Here is a 22,811-nt window from a genome sequence, read left to right as displayed (position 1 = left end):
ACATTTTGACACTTTAAATATCTCCCATTTAAAAAAATGTTTTTATGTCTATGTTATACATGTAACCAAATATGGCGAAAGGTATGTCCTGTGCCACAGGTATACCCGGCACAGACTATCAGTTACTCATACACATGTATCACATTCATATTCACACATGTATACATCCCCAAAGACCACGTGCTCACTGACACACATGGCAGCCCTATCATAGCCCCCCTAGTCAAACTATTTTGTTCAAACAATTGTATCTGGCTCAAGAGCCATTAGGCTTAAAGTCAAGGAAGCTCGGCGTGAAGGTGTCTGGTAAAAATGCACAAGTTATTTAGCCTTCAGTAGCTCACGATGATATTCACTGATCAGAAGTAGTTCTCGATACAGAAAAGGTTGGAGACCCCAGCCTGAGCCATTCAGAGGGTTTTCATGCCTCTCTGGCTGTTTCTTGTGGAACTTTATACAACTACTTTTCACGGCACAGCTGTCTGTAATCTGTGTTACTGCTGGGCCACAGTGCTGTTGACCTTGATCAGGTAGGTACAGAAGTGACACTTTGTTCACTCTTTGGCGTGGTGTTATAGCCAGGACTGTGGTGCTAAAGGAACTGTTCGCATCTGGGTACAAAGAAGGTCCTGGATGAGAGGAAGGCAATTGATATTAGTGTTGTTATACTTAAGACAATTACGAACGATTATCACCCTTATATGGTCTCACATTAAGTGATTAAACACTGTGATTTGGGTAATGAATATAGGCTGAAGATGTTAAACCTCTGTTAAAGGACAAAGGGATCTACATGTAGGCAAGCCGTCATCTCCTGTCTAGAGCTCAACAACCCTATTATGCACTGTTGCTTCACACAATTTTTAAACAAATGTGAACAAAAAACTCTTAACTAGTAACTGAGTGCACTAAGGTGTAGCTGGTTCTTGAGTCTTGCATATTTCATTTGCAAATCAGTCAGAAACCCGGGTCAAGCTGCTAGCCATAGTGGAATCATCATCACCACAAACTTGAGGCTATCCTGGTCTGCTAGGGATCTCTTGACCTCACTCAGAATGTACACAAGCACTTTTAAGGCTGCTAACTTGCATTTTAATCTTAACACACCATTCACTGGGTATCAGTGCCTTGAACCTATTAGAACCTTGAGTTAGGTTGCTAGTTGGAGCGGAAACAACGACCTTAAAACAATGAAAGATCTTAGAACCTTGTGGTTCTTGTGAAACTTTAAACAGCGCACAGTTGTTAAACAGCATGTCTGATTTGTGCTTCATGACTCTTTATTTTTCTAAATCTTTTAGCTCTTTTACGATTTTAATCTGTTTTCCCTTTTGTACGATTTTAATTCATCGAAACAAATAAAGTTACTTACTAATAATACAGCAGTGTGTTTCACAGGATTTCTTTGTAAATATTAATGACTTGTTTGTTTAAATGCAACATATTTACTACTTCTTGAAAGTGCACCCCTGAGTGGGAATGTGTAACATTTGAAGAATGGACTTTCACTTAGCAAACTTTTCACTTAGTAAACTTTTTTTATTTTTTTATGAAATAGGTACAAATCAAGTGATTTTCACAAATTGTGTAATTCCAAAATATGTACAGAAATTGTTAAAATACAACTTCTAATAAACAAGATCTTTTCAAATGCTATGTACAAATCAACAATACGTTAAAACATAATTGTACTTAATGTAGGTAATAAGTTGCTAATAATCATTTGGATAAATAGCAGTATAAAGTTTCTCCTACTTTCATACGTAAACTTTAAAAACAAATCATAATATTTTTAAAAACAATTTGACAAATAGTTCTATTTTGTGCTTTCGCTATTGCCCATAAAAAGCAGTGCTTCAAAACAGTGGCCAGCACACATATAAAACACTTAAAATATAAATAACCAAGTTCTCCTTTCATTGTCACATAAATAGACTTTGCTCTTAAATTAAAACAAATGCCCCTTTCTTTGCTTATTAATAGAGATTGGTGCTATAATACCTCTAAAGGTTTCTCTTAACATGATTATGTATGTATTCTCATCCACCTGTACTCACAGCAATAAATAAAATAAAATATGTTTTAGTCATGAGACACCGCTCTGATTCGGCAACCAGCTGCTACACGTGCAACCAGTTGCGTAGATCTGAAAAAACACAGAAGTAAAAGTAATTTAGCAAAACACTGAATGCTCTCATAGTTTAAACTTGGATCTAGCACAGATAGTGCACTGCAAGACAATGCTCTACAATCACAATTTAGATCTCTGAATAAATAAGATTGGTGCAACAATTGTAATTTTAAATTCCATTATCACTGAGACTGCCCTGTGCAAGTTATGTTGATTGAGTCAAAGGACCACATAATTTACAGCATTCACAGGAACTTCACTTACACCATGTCATCATTATATTGTAGCGCCAATACTGTTTTCTCACTGACATATTAAAATCCCAAAAAAGAATAGCGCAGCAATTAAAGCAAAGACACAATAGGCAGATTAAAACCAACATTTTCATACTGAGGGAGTTGTTACTGCATCTGACTGAAAGATTTCACGAAAATGAAGTGAATGGAAACCTGAATTCAAAGAGAAAAACGACTAAAGGCACATTGAACATACACTGAAATTAGGTTCAGTGTTATTGTGAAGAGAAGGAGTCTAGTGACATTATGGTTATTTTAGTAAAGCTCTGTATAGCAGTAATGATCGGCTAGTTTCTCTTTCCTGTTCCAAACAGAAAATGAAGTCCCTGAGGTTCACACGCATGATTCGATGTCTTCCATGATGTCTAGATGAATGTATACCAGAAATAGCTCGATTTCCACTGGAAACACCAACGCACTGAAATAAAAAAAACAGCAAATTTAGATTTCTGATAAGGGAAAAAAACATTGCATCTCATATTTAGACTACATGCTAAGTCATCGGAAACATTGCCAATGTATATTCTAAAGAAGCATGCAATACAATTAAGATTTTCAAAGCACTAGATACTAGTTTACTGGAAAAGAATCAAGGGTTGTAAGGCAATGGGTTCTGCCCATCAAATCTGCCCTGATTTTCTCACAACTGGTACTCACGGCAAACTCGTGGTAAATGGACAGTGCATGTTTACCCCCAGATTCTGCCTTTTAAGATAAGGTGCTGCACCTCGGTAAGGAGCACTTGGCTGGTTACACAGGAATATGTGTGCACATGCGTGTGCACACATGTTAGGGCTGCATATGGACGACGACTCCTGTTGCATGCAGCCTGGTAACTGCGCACAGGTAGCCTGGTGCAGAGGGAAACTGTAGGACTGGATATTGACCTGGGGGCCACCGTGGACAACTGGAAGGAAGAACACCCTGATGCCCACTAAGGACTCTGCCCAGTTGACCCCAGGGGCAGTGGGTCTCCTCGCTGGCCAGTGGGGCTGGCCCCTTACACCTCATGCATTTCAGTTGGGGAAAAGCCCTAGACTTCTATGTTTAGAGACAAAGACCGAGAAGAAGGCTGGCGCAGGGAGCCAGGAGAACCAGCTCTCTGAGGAGTACCCCTGTATGGAGGCGAGAAGGTTTTCTGCAACTTTCCCCAGTTACTAGAGCTCGGTATCAGGAGTATAATGAGCCAAAGATCGTCAAAAGTGGCCCAATGAATCCGGAGTTATGGCATTTTATAGACTGTTGATCTTTGACCTTTTCTTGTTCTGAAGCGTGAGGGGCTTCGCCTCTGTTTTCACCAATTGCCCCCGAGGTGGGCCTGGTCCTGTGTAGGATTTATTTAATGAGTGAGGGAGTGTGTGGCCTGTGACCCAATCGCCTGGGCTGTTTCTAGTGAAAGGGGGCTGGGACTCTATCCCTGGCCCCCAAAGCAGAGGGAGTATGGGGGAGCGCCATTGCAACCCCCGTGGCGGTGGCCTCACCTCTTCTCCGCGTGTCTGGGGGAAGCTGGGCAGCCACCACAGAAGGCTACACCAAGAAATACTGCCAGTTCCTGCAACTGCACATGGAGGTGTGGGGGTGCACATGAGCTAGCAGGGTAGCAGAGGGTGGGTTTCCTCAGCAGCTCCCAATGAAAGGAGGCATGGGGGTGCTTAGTTGAGAACCCCCCCCCCAAAAAAAAAAAATTACAAAAGGAAAGCTTTGTGGCTCTCCCAGCACAGTAGGAGAGTCACTGTTAAAATACTCACTGCTCCGGTTGGAGCACCGCGTTACGCCATCTGCAGCTTTTTCAGTACATATGTTATTCTATTTGTGGTGGCCCCAAAATGGTGGCCCCAAAATGGGCAGGGCCACCACCAACAAAGTCAGGGAAGTGTGCGAAAGCTACAGGAGCCAGCAGCTTTCCCTAAAGAGTTTTTATATAGGACTGACCCTATGTTTGTACGGCCATAAAAACAGGTCTTTTCTGGATTTTCACTGGGTTTTAAAGCACTCCCAAGGCTGGAACTTTGGCTCTACAGATGGGAAGGCAGCACCCTCTAGAGGCAAAGTCTATGACTGCAGTTATTGTGGCCTGAAGGTATCTAAAGTAAAGTATATGTTGTACAAAGCACTCTAGGGGCTACGGTTGCATACTGTGTGATCAAAATGTGATGCCCTTTGCGGCTGTGTTTATGATTGAGTTTTATAACATGAAAGGACACAAAAAGTCCACAGACACATGTGAAGTTAATTTTGAAATGCTTTCTTGATACAATCATGTCGACAGTGATTACTGATCAAAGTGCATGTGCTTTATTAACATTACTAAGTGCATTTTGTAGAAAGCTGGCCTGGTGTGTGGTGAGCACCTATGGTGTTATCACTTTATACCAGGAACAAGTATCCCCTATTAGTGAAGTGTAGGCAGTGTCTTGGAAGCGAGGAATCTCTAGACGTAGCTGTGGATGAACAGCCAAGACTTATCTAGGAGACATGTGAAGCTTATGCAATACCACAACAGTCACACAGCACTTACACACAAGAAAGAACTACACAGTGTTACAAAACTAAAGGTACTTTATTATAGTAACACAAATACTAAAATACTGTATAGGAAATTCCTCAACTGGAGGCAGGTAAGCACTCTATTCTTTACACATTAGAAATCAGTAAATAGAATAGAAAGCAATAGGCAATGGTAAAAGCAATAGCAGACAGTGAGGGCCCTAGGGGAGCTCCAAACCATATACTAAAAAGTGGAATGTGAAAGGCAGCCCCTCACCCAAGGAAGTGGAATCAGTAAAGGGGAGCTGGAAGAACTAGGAACTCCAAGAGGAGAGTACCAGAGTGACCCCCAGCAACCAGGAGAGCAGGGGTAAGTACCTGGTTTTCCCAAGAACTAACAGGAGGATTTTGGAAAAGGGTGTGCACAACCCAGACAAGACTGGAAGACCCCAAAAGTGGATCCTGACAGAAGAGGCCCTGCAAAGGAAGGGGACCAAGTCCAGTTTGAGCTGGAGTGTGAAGTTGTGGCAGGAGCCACTACCCACCTTCTGTGGACGCAGAACCAGGTTGACGATGAATGAAGAAAGTGAAAAGTGCAACACAGGAGCTGAAGGGGCATTCAAGAAGTGATGCAAATGGTGTCTCACGGAAGTGGTTGTGATACAGTCAGTCAGTGGTGCTGGAAAACCACCAACAAGCCTGGGCAAATGCAAGAGTTGGAGAAGGTTTTGCAAGGCTCAAGAGGACCAGCAACGTCCAGGGGACTCAACCCAGGGAGGGGAGTCCAGGGTGACCCTCAGCAGCTGGAAGAGTTACAAAAAGAGGAGGAAGCCCACGCAAGCAACCCATGGGCAGCAGGCACAGGAGCCACAGTGAGGCCCGCTCAGCAAACCTGAAGAAGTGTCCTACGTCGCTGCTGAAGCAGGCAGGATACTGTGCATTGCAGAGAGAAGTCCTGGGGGCCGGGGCTACATGGAGCCTGAAGATCCCTTGGATGAGGAACAAACAAGCCTTGGTACCTGCAAGAGTCGCATTGCATAGGGGTGCAGTCCCGCAAGGACAGGCAAGGACTTACAAACTCCCAAGTCAGAAAGTGGGGTGGGGCTGCCCAAGGGACCACTCCAGACCACCACCTATGATGAAGGATGCATGCAGCTCCGGAGGAGAGAAGATCCACGCAGCCAGTCATCATTGCAGTTAGTGCCTGTGGATGCAAAGGAGTGACTCCTTCACTCCAAGGGAGATTCCTTCTTACTTCTTGTGCAGGCTGAAGACTTGACGCCATCAGAGGAAACACAATCAGGGAAATGTTGCAGTTGCTGGAAGGAGCCGGAGAAACAATGTTGCAGAGCAGAATCATCGCTGCACAGGAGTCCTGCTGGAATCTTGCAAACTGAATCTGAGGACCCACCCAAGAGGGATACCCTAAATAGCCCAGGAAGGGGGTTTGGTCACTTAGCAGGGTGACCACCCACCAAGAGGGGCTGTGATGTCACCTGACTGACCTGGCCACACAGATGCTCCCACGGGCCTTTGCCCATCTTGGAATCAAAATGGCAGAATCAAGTGGCCGCCTGGAGGAGCTCTGGGCACCACCCCTGGGCTGGTGATGAACAGGGGAGTGGTCACTCCCCTTTCCATTGTCCAGTTTCGTGCCAGATCAGGGACAAGGGGTCCCTGGACTGGAGCAAACCGGTTTATGCAAGGAGGGCACCAAATGTGCCCTTCAAACCATACAGGTGGCTTGGGGAGGCTAGCCCTCCCAAGCCATGTAACACCTATTTCCAAGGGAGAGGGTGTTACCTCCCTCTCCCGCAGGAAATCCTTTGCTCTGCCTTCCACTGGCTGAGCTGGTCAAGCAGCAGGAGGGCATAAACCTGTCTGAGGGGTGGCAGGAGTGATGGCTGCCTGATAAACCCCAGAAGACTAGTAGGAGCAATGCTGGGGGTCCTCTAAGGGGCCCCCAAAGTGCATGGAATCTTACAACCAATACTGGAAACAGTATTGGGGTATGATTCTGACATGTTTGATAACAAACATGCCTAGGTTCGGAGTTACCATTATGTAGCTGGGCACAGGTCGTGACCTATGTCCAGTACATGGGTAAAATGGCTTCCCCGCACTTACGAAGTCCAGTGTAATGGAGTTGAAGTTTGTAGGGGTATCTCTGCTGATGCAGGGGTGCTCTCACATACAGGTACCTGTACCCTGCACTCTAGGCTAGGCGGGCCTACCATAGGGGTTTACAGTGACCAGGTGCAGTGACCTGTAGTTAAAGGGAGCACGCACCTTTTCACGCAGGCTGCAATGGCGGGCCTGCAGACACATTTTCCATGGGTGGCATAATACGTGCTGCAGCAATGGGGAACCCCTGGTGCCCAAATGCCCTAGGTACCCATATACCATATGCTAGGGATTTATATGGGGGCACCAGTATGTCAATTGTGGGGTGTGCTAAGTCCTAAGCAACCAAATTGTGAGGGAGAGAGCACAGTCACTGGGGCCTGCTTAGCGGGATACCAGTGAACACAGTCAAAACAGAAGTAAAAAGTGGGGGTAACCATGCCAAAAAAAGGGTACTTTCCTACCCATTTACACATGGTTATTATTTATTATTGCATTTACTCCTAAAATGATGTTTTGACATGTAGTTTGTTTATCTTCAATCTTTGATCAAGTCAACAGACGTATCTGATGTGTTTATCTGACTCTTTAGGTGGTCAAGGGTGATTACGTAATGTCATAAAAGGTGTTTTCACCAGCCCTATGGATACTTGTAAATTACTGCATAATATTTAGTAATGTGTGTGTATTAAATATACTTTTCCTTTTCCCAAAAAAAAAAAAAAAAAAAAAAAGAACGCAGACTGGACAATTATTCACTGAGTGTTGTTATAGCATGCCAGCAAATGGTGATTCTTAGCCCACACAATCTTCCGTGAGATGGCCTTTGACTGCTTTGCTATGCTACCCTGAGAGTGTCAAGCGCTCCAGTGGAGGGCAAATGTGAACCCATTACTTGTGCAGGTCACACAACTAATGTCCCGTTTGCTTACAAGGGCCTGTTACACTTTACATAAACACTATTATGTTTCATTGTGATAAAAACATCAACCTCATACTTGGTTCAGTCTAGTTTCTCAGTAGAAACCTGCCCATAACCTTAATTTCAATGATCAACAATACAGACACAAAGTATGGCAGAGAAAACAGATGCAATGAAAGAGCTCTCTCTCTCTCTCTTTTCCCGTCCCTTTAAATAATACTTGTTCTTCTACCTTCTTGTGAACCTAAAAGAGCAAAGAGATGTAGGTCATATTAGGGGCCAGATATATGACTACATATTTGCTGACATTAGTTGTAATCCTAATCCTGCAAATGATCAAATCATGTTTTCCAGGAACTGCATGCCAGTCCTCTTATCTGCCAAAACTGGAAGTGCTTAGAAACTGCCGCATATATATATATATATATTTTTTTAAGAGCTTTGATAATACCATTCCTCACAAAAGCAAAATTATCTACTTTCCACCCGAATTCCCAAAGTACACTGCTGGAGACTCAGAAAGCCCAAATTTTACCACAGAATGCAGGTATAGGAGGCCAACAACTGGCGAGAAGAGAAAATGTTGAAAGGAGTTTACAAGACTTTGGAAAACCTTTGCTCTTAATCTATGTCGAGAAATATACAACTGAAAACCCAAATTATTCAGTATGGGGAAGTGCAAACTCTTTCAATAAAGATCATAAACTATCTTGCAGTTGTATTAATTGGGCAGCACGTATGCAAAACATGTAGCAAATTTGAGACAAACAAGTGATCACAAGACTAAGATGTTTAAACAACAGAACAACCATGACTATTAAAAAAACAAAATAGATTAAAAAAAATCTACATTTGGCTGGTGTTGAGATCCACAAGTATGAAAATCCATGCTGTTTAATAAAAATATTTCACGTTGAATAGCAGTGAAGGTAAAATCCTCTCAAGCAATCTTAAACCAATTAATTCAGTGGATAATAGACAAAAATATAATGTTGCCAATGCAAGGAGGCTTTCTCCCTAGTCTCATTACTTGACCAGATCTTCAGGCTGGCCCGCATAATACATTAGTTCACAACCAACAAGACTACAAATCAGTACTTGATTTATTAAGACGTCTCGCCAGCGTTCAACTTCACAAACAGTTAAAAAAAAAAAAAAAAAAAAAAAAAAGAACTCTGAACCTCATGCTTGGTCTTCATTCAAAATCAACCAAACAAAATAATCCATTTGGGTCTTGTTAGAAAGTGCTCTCATTTGTTTCCTTCCTTAGTTTAAACATCAGTGGCAAGAACAACATGATTCTGGCAGTGGAGAAATATGCTCTCTGCATGAAGGGAGTCTTAGTCGCACTTGTGCTATAAGCCAGCTTTATAGAACTATAAACATGGTCGACTGGGCTTGGTGTGAAGACACAGATAGCGCAGAAGAAACCATCACAGAGGTTGGAGACTCTTGCAAAGTAGCTGAGGTTTGAAACACTGATGAGCATAAATGAGAACACCTTGGAAACGGAACTTCAATTAAGGTAATGATGAAGCAACAACTGGCTGAAGGAAAATAATCTTAACTCCAGAAGGCTTTTTGCTTATTGTCCAGTCTCTTGTAGGTACCACTGTTGAGCATAGCCACAGAGAATTCTAACTTTTCTAGTTCCAATGTCATTAGCTGTCCCTGATCGTCAGCAGCAGGCCTAACTGGGACTAAGAGTCTGATTGTGTCTGGGATGTTTACAGCAACTTCACAGTTTCGACAGCTGTACAATCTGGCATCGACAAATCCATAGGAGCATCGTCTTTCTTTTACCATGGCAAAAGGGTGATAAGAAAGCACAGGCTACAAACTTGGAAAAATCTTGAAAACATTGCAACTTTCCACAAGCCACTGCAGCACGAAAATCACTGAAAGCCTATAGCATTTCCTCTAGATCTGGCCAGGCTCAGAGATACTGTGATGCACAGTACTGATCCAGCACCTGAAATGTGAAGTTTGCACCCCTTCATCAGCAATGACATCTCTGTTGTGTTTAACTGCTCCCTTGACACCAAATTAGCGGCTTATCTACCAGATTCTGATTTTAACTTGTGTTTTTAAACTGCTATCTCCTGTAGCCACAAGCACAGAACAAGGATGGGAAAGGAATTCAATGTGGGCTTGGAGAAAGTCTTATATGTTAGCATCAAGTCGAAATAAAACACAGTGTTAAATGCGGAAGCAGGTGACATCCTAAAAATGGAAATCAAGAGGACCGGAAGCTTCAGCTTCAGCTTGCCCTACGGTAACCACCCCTCTCTTGTCACTGCTCATAAGAAACATGGAGTGAAGGCGCCCATGGGCTCAAGCAAGCTGAAGCCCAAGCAAATGATTGAGCCACCAGAGCCCGGATTAGGGCTGTCCATTGTATATTTGAGACTTTTCTGAACAATTCCAACCAAACCATGATGAACGAACACGAGCTCCTTGAAATATGAAGTTTATGTTGGATGGTATTGAACAGCTTGTATGCTATTCTGTGAAAAGGGAGAGAGCAGAGCGAGACAACAGAAGTACCTCCCTTCAGACATGAAGTTATTTTAATTTTATTTAAAATGTGTCCTTTTCACTGCTAATGTTCTGATATTCTTTGGAACAGCTAAAAACTGTTATGCCCGGGTTGGTTGGAAAGGAAAATAATGCCCTCTACAGGTGTGTTAACTGGAGGACGATTTGACCTTGTTTGTGGAACAGTTTGTATATTGCCCTTCAAGGAAACAAGTTAAGGAATTTTTTTAACTAGTTTCATCTAGGAAAAAGAAAAAAAGCTGTGCTCCTCAAAAGCAGTAAAGTTTTGAGTAAACACTTTGATGTAGTTTGTCATCATTTTTGAGTTGCTGGGAAGCTTGTGGAGCAAACTAGAATAACGTTAATTTACCAGAGGATCGTTCGACTACATCACTGACCAAACTAAATCTGCTTTGGTGGCCGGTTCTGTTACCCAAATAGTTTTTGAAATGAATAAGGGTTGTGCTTTATGGATGAATTCAGAGATATGTTGGGTTAGGTGTTGTGCTGCAAAACTGTATGGGTCGATCATAAGAATACACTAACCCCACTTGATCCCATCCAAAATACACTCCCCATAACTGCCTAGCATCTCAAGACAGTTAATAATGTCCATGATTAACACAGATGCTTTTACATCACTGATACAAAGGATATGAATTTCGGGTAAATAATGAGAAGAGGTTTCTAGTGACAGAGTGTGATCAAAATGGGGCACAATTGTTAACATTTTTTAGCCTCATGCGAGTTGATAAATTGGTTGCACTTTCTCACTGTTATTAAGCAGTGAGATAAATTGAGGAATACAATTAGGAAACAGCTAGCAGGAAGGTTAAGATATAATATTTTAAATAAGGCATTTCATTCTAGATAACCTCATTAAGCTATAACCTACCCGGATGTTCTAGACTCGCATCACGCGCAATTAATGGTAAAGATTTGAACCCTTGTTCATCCTAATCAAACAAAAGGAATATCTGTGAGGTAAATGCCTATGCAAATACTAACAGGAAACACAAAGGCAATTCCTTAGGTTTTGTCCTAAATAATTATTTTCTATTTTTAAGAACTTCAGCATTATGAAGGTTCATAAAAAGGTTTTATGCATGGTAACAGAAGAAGTCTGTATTTAAAATATGAAGACTGCAACTTCCTTCACATTTTTCCTGCTTTAAATAACCCCTGTAGCAGGCATTTTTTTAATTGGCGTCGTATTAATTATTGCACTATAAAACCAGGAGTAATTCATCAAACTAAAGTTTATGAACATATTGAGAATGAGCAAATATATGCATTCTATATTTGCTCTTTGCTTTTGAATCATGTTTTATTTTTGACCCTTCAAATTGAAAGTTTCTTGTTTTATGAAATCGAACTTGATCAATATTCATAGCATTTTCACTTGAGATGTAAATAACAAACAATTTGCGTTATATGTGACAAATTATCTGCTGTTTTAGTGAAAGGATCTAAGATCCAAACTGAACAAAAGTAGGAAAAGACAAATATATTATAGAGCCCAATTTTGGAATGTCCATTACCAGTTTAATAGTGATATTTTGCACAGTTTGCAAACATCATACTGACAAAGGATAAAGGGCCGATGGTATAGGCACATTATATTTACCAAGGAAATCTGAGGGGCGCAAGGGGGTACTCTACACACGTTTGTACTGTAGTATAACATTTCTTGCCTAACCTCTGTATGCATGTTTAGCTGCAAAGACATAAAACCCAGTTTAGGAGTTCTTTGTATCCAACCTAAGAGCCATCAAGTTGACTAGAAGTGTCACGATACATTTTTTGTAGCTACAGAGGTAGAATCAAACTGCCCTCCTAGCTAACCATTTCACAGGCTGACCACAACCCTTGAGCTACAGACATCATGACAAACTGGAGAATGTACAAAGAATTATAACAGAATTCTACATCTTTTAGGAACAAGTATGTTCCCCTGACTGATAACAAGAATTGGCATTTTAGTTGCATATTTTTTTAGATTACTTAAGGGTCTATTTAGGATAGAAAGGCCCAATTTATGAAAGTAGGAATAAAACCTACTACCTTCAATACTTCAGTGACCGTTCTTACTTGATACTATAGGGGGCATTTATCAAACATTCGACGGAAACAAGCCTAACTTACTGAGATATGTAAAGATGCATGACACTTAAAATAAAAAAGGCTGTTTTGTTAGGACCAAACTTGTGTATTAGACACAGTACAAACCGAAACAGTTTAGACATGACGACTTTTTTTTTTTAATACAAATATTTAATTCATCTTTAAAACTGTTATCTCTATCATCTTTCTTTCTCCACAAAACACAGTGAAAAGTTAAGCAGTTTGTGGTCCTTTTCGTGCTTTCTGCATCCAAACACTTCAGGGGTTAAGATAAATGTGAGAAATGCTTTTAAACATATTGGTAAACACCCACTGAAATACACCTGAATAGGTGTAACCTCATTTGCCCGTGATTTCTCAATCCTACAAACAAACTGATGTGAAAACATACAACTAGACAAGTTATGGGTACTCCTCTTTTGCCGACTTTCACCCCGTTTGAACTTTTCTATAAATATGAAACTTATACAAGTATACATTACATGGCGTAAAACGGGCATACACCTAGAAATATATCTCATAATTGAGCAACTTATGCCATGCTTTATGCCATATCTGAGTACAAGTTATTTAGTAAAAAAGTCCCATTCTTGGCCTCCCGTAAATAACAAGTCAGCATGATGAAAGTGCCTCCTTTGACATGGTCATCTCCCCCTAAGACACACACTTTGCATGGTTTCTGGAGCAATTTCGACTGAAAGTGCACTGGATCCCTGCTAAACAGGTCCCCAATGCCAGATAACCTTCCATAAAACTGCACAGTTGTTTTTCCCAATTGGAAAACCTTTAGTTGCCACTTTAAGTCCCTATTAAATGGTACACCTGGTACCTAGGGCATGGGGCACTAAATGAAGGCCCTTCAGGGCTGCAGCACAAACTGTGCCACCCTCACAGACCCCCTCATTAAGTGCAGACAGTGCTGCTTTTACAGACTGTGTCTTGGTACAGAACTAAAATGAAAACACAACATGGCACACAGCTTGTGTGCCCTTTCCCTTTTGCACTGCATGCAATACATGTAAGTCACCCCTCTAGCAGGCCTCACAGCCTAAAGCCAGGGTGCATTATATTGCATGTGAGGACAAATGTTGAGATGTCAATTCTCAGACATAGTAAGTGAACACTAAAGCCATGTCTGGACCCTGGTCATTATGAGTTCCCCAGTTACATCATGGCTTCACTGACAACAGGGATGTTTGGAATCAAACATCTCGTATCAACAAACCCTAACTGAATCCATTGATGGATTTATTAATACATGCACTCGGAGGGCACCTTGGAGGTGCCCCCTGAAAAACCTACCAACTCCTAATGTGGGAACTGACTGGTCAAAACCAGTACAGCCACCTTTAGCCAGAGTTCTGCCCCCCTGAAGTGAGAGGCAATACTCCAAAGGACCCAGAACAAAGGCCTGCTCTGGACAGAGGTGTGACCTTCTCTCACAGGCAGGTTGGAGATTCCAGGGCAGGGAGCGTCAAAGGCCTTGCCACCTTTGAAATGCGACCCAGGCCTCTCCAAAGGTGGAGGAGGTGGACCCAAGTTTCCTGACCCCACTTTTGGGGGCAGGACTGGCGGAAAAATTGGGTTAATTAGGAGGAGTGCCCACTTCATGCCAGTCCCACCCCTAGGGTGGATGAGCTGAAGCGGACACTACTTTTTAAATTCCTCATTCTTGCATGGAAGGAATGAGGCCAATAGGGTTAAGGCTACACCCACTTCCCAAAGTGAGTGGTCATATGAAGGGTGTAGTCGTCCAAAAGGTGAGAAGCCAACTGGCTACCACCTGGCTCTCCCTGTAACGCCCCTAAAATGGCTGGTCTGCAGCCTTCAAAGAAACCTGCACCCAGAAGACAACTGTCTTGCAGCCCAGCAACCTCCGAAATCTTGGGAGGACTGCATGTCTTTGATAAAGACCAAGAACTCCAGTGGACAGGGGACCTATCCCGAAGAAATGATTTCCAAAGAAGAAATCCACCTGAGGAACTGCAAAACAGTCTCCTCTACCCACCTTTGCACCCAATGCCCCCGGCCCAGGTCTAAGTGGCCCACCAGTCCAATGAAGGTACTCCAGCAATTCTGACCAAGAGTCCACTGTGGGCCGACCTCTGCCGTATTCCACAGCAATGCCTGCAGTCTAAATCCGAGGACTCCTCCTGACTGCGACCTGCCTGGTAAGCCGTTTCTGATGCCAAAAGACGACTCTGCACTTGGAGCACCATGGGGCTTGGGGAGCTGGACCGTCCGTGTCCCTACGAGCCCTGGCATCTCAACCTACCTGGGCAGCTGTGAGTTGCCCTCTCCCAGCCTCATGGCCAGAGCCTGCAGTCCATTTCTGAAAGTCATGTCCTCCATTGAATTACAGCGGGCGCCCGACACCGAGTTGGCTCTCTTCACCCGGCTTCCCTGTGCTGCTGAGGGTGTACGTTTAGTGCTGCCTTCTGGCCACCCTTGTACTTACCTCAATTCGAGGAGATAGACCCTTGACCCCGCTTTATTTACCAGTAAGCAGTGCTTCAGTGGATATCCCCTGCCTCCACTGGATAGCATTTGGCGCCCAACGCTCCGTTAATGCACCCGGCTGCCTCTGTGCTGCTGAGAGTGTAAGTTTGGTGCTGCATTGTGGCCCCCCAGATGCTCGCCTCCACCCCTGGAGACCAACCTCTGACACCACTTGTACTTACATGGGAGCAGTGCATTTTCATCCGCTCACTCTCCATTGTTTAACATAGGGCACCAACTCCGATTTTTGACCTCTGCACCCAGACACCCCGTGCCGCTATAGGTGCACTACTAGTACCACCCTGAACCTTGCCTGGTGCTAGTCTAAAACCCTGAAGACCAGGACTGTAAGTTGTGTACTTACCTGTGAAACTGCATTCTTCTTTTCCTCCCACAGGTTAACACTGAAGATTCTGAAAATTGCACTGTGTCGATTTTTGAAAGAAGCAAAGTATTTTTAATTTTAAAACTATTTATCTTACAGTGAAGCTCTATGGTCAAAGCATATATAGGAGCAACTGTTATTTTTCTAAATTGGTCTCAAATTTATTCTTCGAGTGTGTGTCTCAATTACTGCCTTTGTCAACAAATGCTAAACACTGCTCCTTGATAGGCCTAGCGGCTCACCCACACTATGACAAATAGTGCCCTAGACCAATCTATTTCTGCTTCTGCACATCTTTGGGGATCCACGGGACACTCTGCACAGTGTACTTCATTTTAGTACACTATATAGGGAGCCAGTTTCCTACAATGTTTTAAAAGCTCTGAATCCTATTTGATCATACGTCCCGAAGTTCAAATTACATTTTGTTTTAATAACCCTAACAGAAGCCACACGTGGGTCAATGTTCTTTACAGGTCTAGGTCTGTAAGTCAAATTTTGGCTCATTGACAACGGGGTCTATTTGAGGGTTAGATAATGGGGGCCGGCAGTTTACAATTGCTAATGAAAGCCTCCATTCAACATAAAACTAGAGACATTTTATTCTAATAGTACTCTTCAGACAGACTCACATACCCATGAGTGCAGTAAGTAATGACATCCAAACGATATATGTAATTGTATAACTATGTCAAATATCCAGATAAATCCCAAGGATTAAGGATGGCACACACATTTAACTTGAAGTCTCTTGGTGTCCAACACCTTAAGGGTGGTATGCACCTCATCCAGTCCTGGATACCTAGCAACTACCTGAAACTCAACTCCACAAATACCACATTCTCTGTATTCACCAAAACACAAGGAACTGGTTCAAGATCTAACTAAACAACATGAGTCTGGACAGTGTCAACCCTCTACTATCACACTTGACAAGTACTTCATCCTCACAGGACACATCTCTAAAGACCAAAACCTTGTGAAATCTTTCTCCATTAAATAAAACACAACACTTCCTCCAGGAAAGTCCATGCCGTCATACTCTCACACCTAGATTGTGGCAACATATTCCCTGGTTTACCGGTACACTGATAAACCGCCTTCACTGGAATATTTCAGCTGTAGCATGCCTCATCTAGGGCCTAGAGAAGTTCAACCCGTCACCCCTTTCCCTTGTGATGTATATGTAATTTATACACACAAGCTATACTTGCTTAATTAGACGCACATCTGAGTGACGTAAATCCACCGATGAGAAGTTATTCAGTAAATGTGCTTTACTACAAAGAAGCCACTTAAGCCATCTCCTCCCACTGAATGTTACCAGGTGACATTCGAGAGCGAAATGCATTCCTTTCCTCTGTGCACACCGAGTGTTTGCCCCCAAGGGCTTTAAGCCTTCAGAGGGCCAGGCTATCAGCTACTTTGCAGCCTCGGAACTGTACCTCTAGTATACACCCTACTGAATAGAAAATGCATCTCGCTCTCCCTGGCATTGAAAAACTAACCTTAACCTGCTGTCATCCACAAGGAACGCCTTGTATGCAAGAGTTTTTACAAACACATGAAATACCAGAGGGATTTTAAAAGCTCGTGCAGTTGTACGAGGAAAGAAATAATCATATTTAGGTTAAATGCAGAAAACGCTCGTTAAACAGGACTGGTCAATGGTGAGCTTTGCAATGGTCAGAAGTAGAGTTATGGCTGACTGCAAACGCTGGAAAAGCCCTGAAGGTTAAATACTTTCTGGGTGAGGGGAACAGAAGGCAAATGGCGCTGGATCTTGAGGAGAACCGGACAGATGTGGGCTGCCTGCCCCTGAGGGCAATTGCTAGAATGAAAATAAAACTCGTTTAACTGAGCAATTAAATCTCTTTGCCTCGGGTGAGTGCTGCAAAACAGAAAATTTGAAACTAACGTGGCAAAGCACTGCCTTTGGCACATAACTAAAGAATATATAGGAAAGAGTGGGAATTTCTGCAGAGGAATTATCAATGTAGACAAGGGAACCACACGTTTTATCAACATTTCGTAACTATAAAGCATTACTTGATTTTTTTTATTAAGCAAAATGCATTTTCAAGCAGTTCCTTAAATGTTAATGTTGAAATCCTTAAATTATGTACATTGAGGTAAACAGCAGTTAAACAATAATATAAAAAATATCACGAAGGACATAACATTCACTTTCACATAAACAAGTAATAAATAATGTGTTTTTTTCAAATCCCTAAAGTCACAATACTTTATTCAAGGGGTGTGCAAATTAGGTCGGGGAGGCTGGATCTATCAATGAGCTGTAGGATACCGGTATTAAAAAAAAATATATATATATCTAAATGTAGCTCGTGTACATAGTAGGGGTGGACTAAGAATTCTGCTCTGCCAGCGTAATTTTACGCACTCCGCGAAGTGGAGTTTTTTCTCTCGCACTGACTGCCAACATTAGGTTGCCAAGCGCGAGAAATCGCTAAGCTGGCAAGCAAGATTTCTGAATGGAGGCGGTCGCTACCACCCGCGTTAAGCTTCTGCTCTCGTTGAAAAAGCTGCCGCTCGAATAGAAAATGTACTTGAGAAAAAAGAAGTAAGTTAGTGCACTCTGGTGCTGCGCATGATGCAGTTCGCGCTTATTTTACAGCACATGAGAAACCCTTGGAGCTGAAAATCAGCGCAACTTACCCAAACTTCACCGCAGAGTTTTTTCAGCACTTTGCAGAGTTCTGCCTAGCAGAACACGTGTAGCTAGGTCCACCTGACCTCTGTTTTATACCATGCAAGTTTTTTCTGTTTTTCTGATATTTTCTTTTCTTAGTCACAGAGTGGGACTGAGAGGTTTGCTTACCTCTGGGACTTACAAGTTTAGCTCTGGAAACAACCCAAGTACAACCTATGTACAGTAGGTATACAAAGAAAATGGCACAATCAGCAGCCATCTTTCCAGCAAACTCAGATATGAAATCTCAATCTAATGAAGCAATTAATTTGATGAACCTGGACCTCAGGCCTAAAGTAAATAAAGATCAAGAGACCTATGTTCCAAAAACAACGAAGGAACAAAACAGTAAATAAAGTGACAAACGCGTTTAAAATTTAACCAAATTATAAGCATGCTGGGGCATTTTCATCCTTCGCAGGAATCAATGTTCATTGAGGCCGATGGATCTTTGGACCCTGCAAAAGGGTGTGGCAGAACCATACAAATCAATTAATTATACAGTATGATCCATTTGGCCAGCAAAAAACTCCAGTTAAGGGGGTTATGACAAACCCAAGCTCAAAGTCATGTAGACAAATCTCGAGACGAAATTATAAAGATATAGAATCACCAAGGGTTGCCAAGGTGACAAAATAAATTCAGACGGACTAACATTAATAAAACTAAACACTGAATAGGAAGAGTACAAAAAATTAATAAGATTAACTTTGCTACAGATACCAAACATTGCTTGACAAGCATCAGTCTGTTTCAAATCAACAAAGTTATAATTTCGGATGAGCAAAGGGAAAACCCTACCTTTGTCAAATTAAGGATTATCTTGGGGGAACGGAACACATGCAAGCAAAAGGTAAAAAGGACAAAACAGGCAAAAATTATTTGGAAAAAGGTAATCTTGAACCACAAGGTGGGCGAAATATAGGTAAAAAGGTAAAGCTCTGCATTTCAGTAGCTCAATCAAGAGTCTTTCTGCAGGTGTCAGGGAGAAAGTCTCTAAATCTCAACAGGGCATCTCAAAGGGGCAAAGCAAAGACGTATCTATCTCTCCAAGGAACTCAGCATTCCGGGATTCTTCATCAGCAAAAGGTTCTGATCGAAGGGTATCTGGAAATCTGACCACAGTCCAACTGGTTAAAGACATATTAAATATGGAAAGTATGAAAATTAACAAAATGTGGTAAATTATAGATTGATAATAAAACCACTCAGGTGGAAGAACTCCTGTGCTACTCTGCAAGGAGGACTGGACCTGCATCTTGAACCCAGGTCCACCAAAGTGACTTCAAGGGCTACTTGGATGGCCCACTGATCAGAGTCCCAGCAACAGCACAGGCTCTAACAACCTTCACCCCAGCACCTGGGCTCTGTCTGCTGTGAGTCTTATACCCAAGTGGTGCCACCCCAGTCCTGGACCCTTGGAAGTGGGCCTGAAGGTACTCTGTTAGCCCAGTTGTGTTCTGTTCAGCAGAACTGACAGTGCACTTCAACACCCCACAGCCCCCCCATTGGAACTGCTGTAGTGCGTTGCATTCTCGACGCATCTCTTCGAAACCACTGCTGTGCAATGCATCCTCAATGGCGGACCTCACAGGCGCAGCTACACAATGCATCCTAGAAACAGGAACTTGCAATGCTCCGCAACTTGGATTTAAGGTACTTTGTGCAGCTGCCTAACTTGATCCATGTATCTGAAATGTGTTCCATCGCGTTCGGCCTAAACATGACTTTGTCCTAGTCCAGCGTGACCAGATAACCACAGTTGGCATGTTGCGCTTCTAAGCCCTGCTTTCACTTAAATCTTTACACTTGCAGATCTCTAGTTCTTCTCAATGGATTTTTGTTGTTTTGGTCTTAAATAATGTTTTTTTAACAACACATGTTTTATTGGAATATTGCTAAGTATGACATGACAGAATACACAGTCAGGGATTGTTAGAAATTGGGTCTCTAGTTCGCAGGGATATGCACCCTGTCCAAGAAGGGACCACAATCCTAGACAGGGTAAGTCATTTACAATCCCTAAATTAACCTGTGCTCACTGTCTGGTAGCTGTACACGGAGCAGTCAGGCTTAACTTAAGAGGCAATATGTAAAGTATTTGTGAAGCACTTAAATTACAGTAACAGTGAAAGACACCATAAAAAGAGCCCACGCATGTTTAGAAAAATAAAGAAGGTTTATCTGAGTAAAACAAGACCAAAACAACAAAGATCCAATAAGTAGAGCTCAGGGTATGAATTTGTAAAGAATAAACTGCAATGTAGTGCTTAAAAGTCAATAGCGCTGAAAGGTTACTTGAGGTAGTACTAGGCCCGGGTAAATCCAAAGTTCAGGCTAACTATGATGGAGGGGAGGCCTGCTACAGGATCCACACAGGGCACGCTGAAAAAGTACCTTGGATGGCGCAAGAGTCGGCGTTGAAGACGTCAGTTCCGATCCACACAGTTGGGTAGATGCATTGTCCTCAAGGGTAGTCTCCCCTGGACCTTGCTGGTCCCTAAAACCTTACAAATAGATCTTCAGCTCCTGCTTGCATTTGCCAGTGCTTGTGGTGGCCTTGCTGGTTACTGACCCTCCTGCAAACCAGCGACTGTTGAGGGACAGCTTATAGGTGACTCCTAGGATCTTCGTCAGCTCCTGAACCCCACAGCTGGACTTCTTCTTTCACTGTCCTGCAGGAACTTCACCTCTAGGAGCGTGGGCATTGCAACGTGCACTGTCTGGGCACCTCCAAGGGTGCTGGACTCTGTCCCCTTCCTTTTCAGGTCTTCTACATCCAGAATCCGGCCCTAGGTTCCACCCGCCTGGTCCACGGGTTGCAACAGATGTTGGACATCCGAGGCATCCACTGAGCCCAGTGAGAGTCCTTTCACCCATATGCATCTAGGTCCACTGGTGTAGGTACTCCTGTCTTCTGGGTATACTTGGGTGGGGACACTCTCCAACCTTCCACTTGTCTACTGGTTTCCTCAGGGTCCACTCAGAAGGGGCCTGAAACATACAAACGTCAACCACTACTTCTTTATGTTAGCCTATGGGACGACTGGGTAGGTAACCCCTCTGCACCAGTCACTGGGAACACTTGCTGTACTTTACAACCACCACCACAAAAAAGCTTTATTCGGTCAACAGGCCATCAAAGCAACACAATAATAAATAATCATGATATATAAACATATAAAACAATACATTCCCAGTTACAACAATTAAATAGCAAATCCACTTTAAAACACAATTACCCAATAAAAGCTCATAAATCAACCACGTCACTCCCTATTTACAAAACATGTTGCGTATATGCCATGCTGCTACTAAAAACTTACTAACTGCAATAATTAATACGCTAGACCCATGCCTTTTTAAAATCCTCAATGCTATCACACATTTGTTCATCCCCATTTCCCGACAAATCGTACGAATCCATTTGGACCTTGGGGATGAATAAGCAGGGCAAAAAAACATAAAATGTTCGACTGTTTCTGGGGCACCACCACACACAGGGCATATTTCGGAGGTAACAGTTTGTCCCCAACCACTCGTCATAGACTTCAGGGGCAAAGACCCAAAACGAAATCTAGCATATAATCCTTTGCCTAAAAGATCAGGTATCACATCTAGATAAGATTCAAACTGCGGGTACCATTTAAAATCAATTTGCTAATCGGCCAAGGGATTTACAGCAGATATAGTAATTCCTCACATGAGACCAATATACAGATTTCAGAACTTTTATATGAGATTTCTCTAAAATATGGGGATTCTCCCAGAAGTCTCTTAAGCCCAAAGTGCGGAACCAATTGGATACATGCTTTACCCAAGGGATAGAGGCCGAGTTGGGCCTCACTAGCAACTCAAGAAGTGAGGTCTTAAAAATCTCCAGTTCAGGAACAATCCAAAGCCTTACCCAGTATAATAAGGGTCTTAGGACAATTATATTGGCTATTCGGTTTAAACCCAGGTCTAAAAATATTGGGATCAGTGGAGTACTACGGGGGCACGCAAACAAAGCCTGCGCAAAATTATTCTCACCCACAGTTAGTCTATTACTTTTGGTGGGTCCCCATACCTCTGCACCATAGACAGCAGCACCCTGTGCCTTAGCCACATAAATCTTAATCGCTGGGGATACAGTTTTAGAGGTCGTGCTCATAAAGAAGTGCAAAATAGAGGCCGCTCTATGTTGTAGAAGACCCACACTTTTATTAATCTGATCCTCCCAATACAATTTGCTGGATAACCTCACACCCAGATAATCAAATGTGCTGACCTTATTCAAAGGGACTCCATCCAATATGACATTACATTTCTTGCGTGGTCCCAGATGGAATACCATCAATTTGGTTTTATTAAAATTCAACTCCAGACCATAATTCTGACAAAATAGATTAAATCTATCGACAAGGGTTTGAAGCCTTGCTGTACTTACCTCTGGTGTTTTCATCTTTTCCCATCTCCTAGCTAACTACCATACTCACCTTGGTTGGGTTCACTATTTCACATTTCACTTAGTTAGTATATGGTTTGGTCCTCAATAGGGTCCTATAAGTTTTATGCTATTTCTGCTGGTTATTTTGCATGTATATTGTGTG

General features: G+C 42.6%; 1 protein-coding gene across 1 annotated transcript in view; it reads right to left on the bottom strand.

Annotated features, from left to right (window-relative positions):
• Positions 1-1,549: 1,549 nt before the first annotated feature.
• Positions 1,550-22,811, bottom strand: part of LOC138267494 (transcription initiation factor TFIID subunit 4-like) — a 1,241,721-nt gene continuing 1,220,459 nt past the window's right edge. The window contains exon 15 of the mRNA XM_069216487.1: positions 1,550-2,845. Within this exon, the coding sequence (XP_069072588.1) occupies positions 2,678-2,845 (168 nt within the window). The 3' untranslated portion in view covers positions 1,550-2,677. The remainder of the gene's footprint in view (positions 2,846-22,811) is intronic.

The sequence above is a fragment of the Pleurodeles waltl genome, chromosome 12, assembly GCF_031143425.1.
Source record: "Pleurodeles waltl isolate 20211129_DDA chromosome 12, aPleWal1.hap1.20221129, whole genome shotgun sequence".
NCBI lineage: Eukaryota > Metazoa > Chordata > Amphibia > Caudata > Salamandridae > Pleurodeles > Pleurodeles waltl.
Note: the sequence above shows the minus strand (reverse complement) of the source record. Positions and strands in the feature narration are given on the sequence as shown.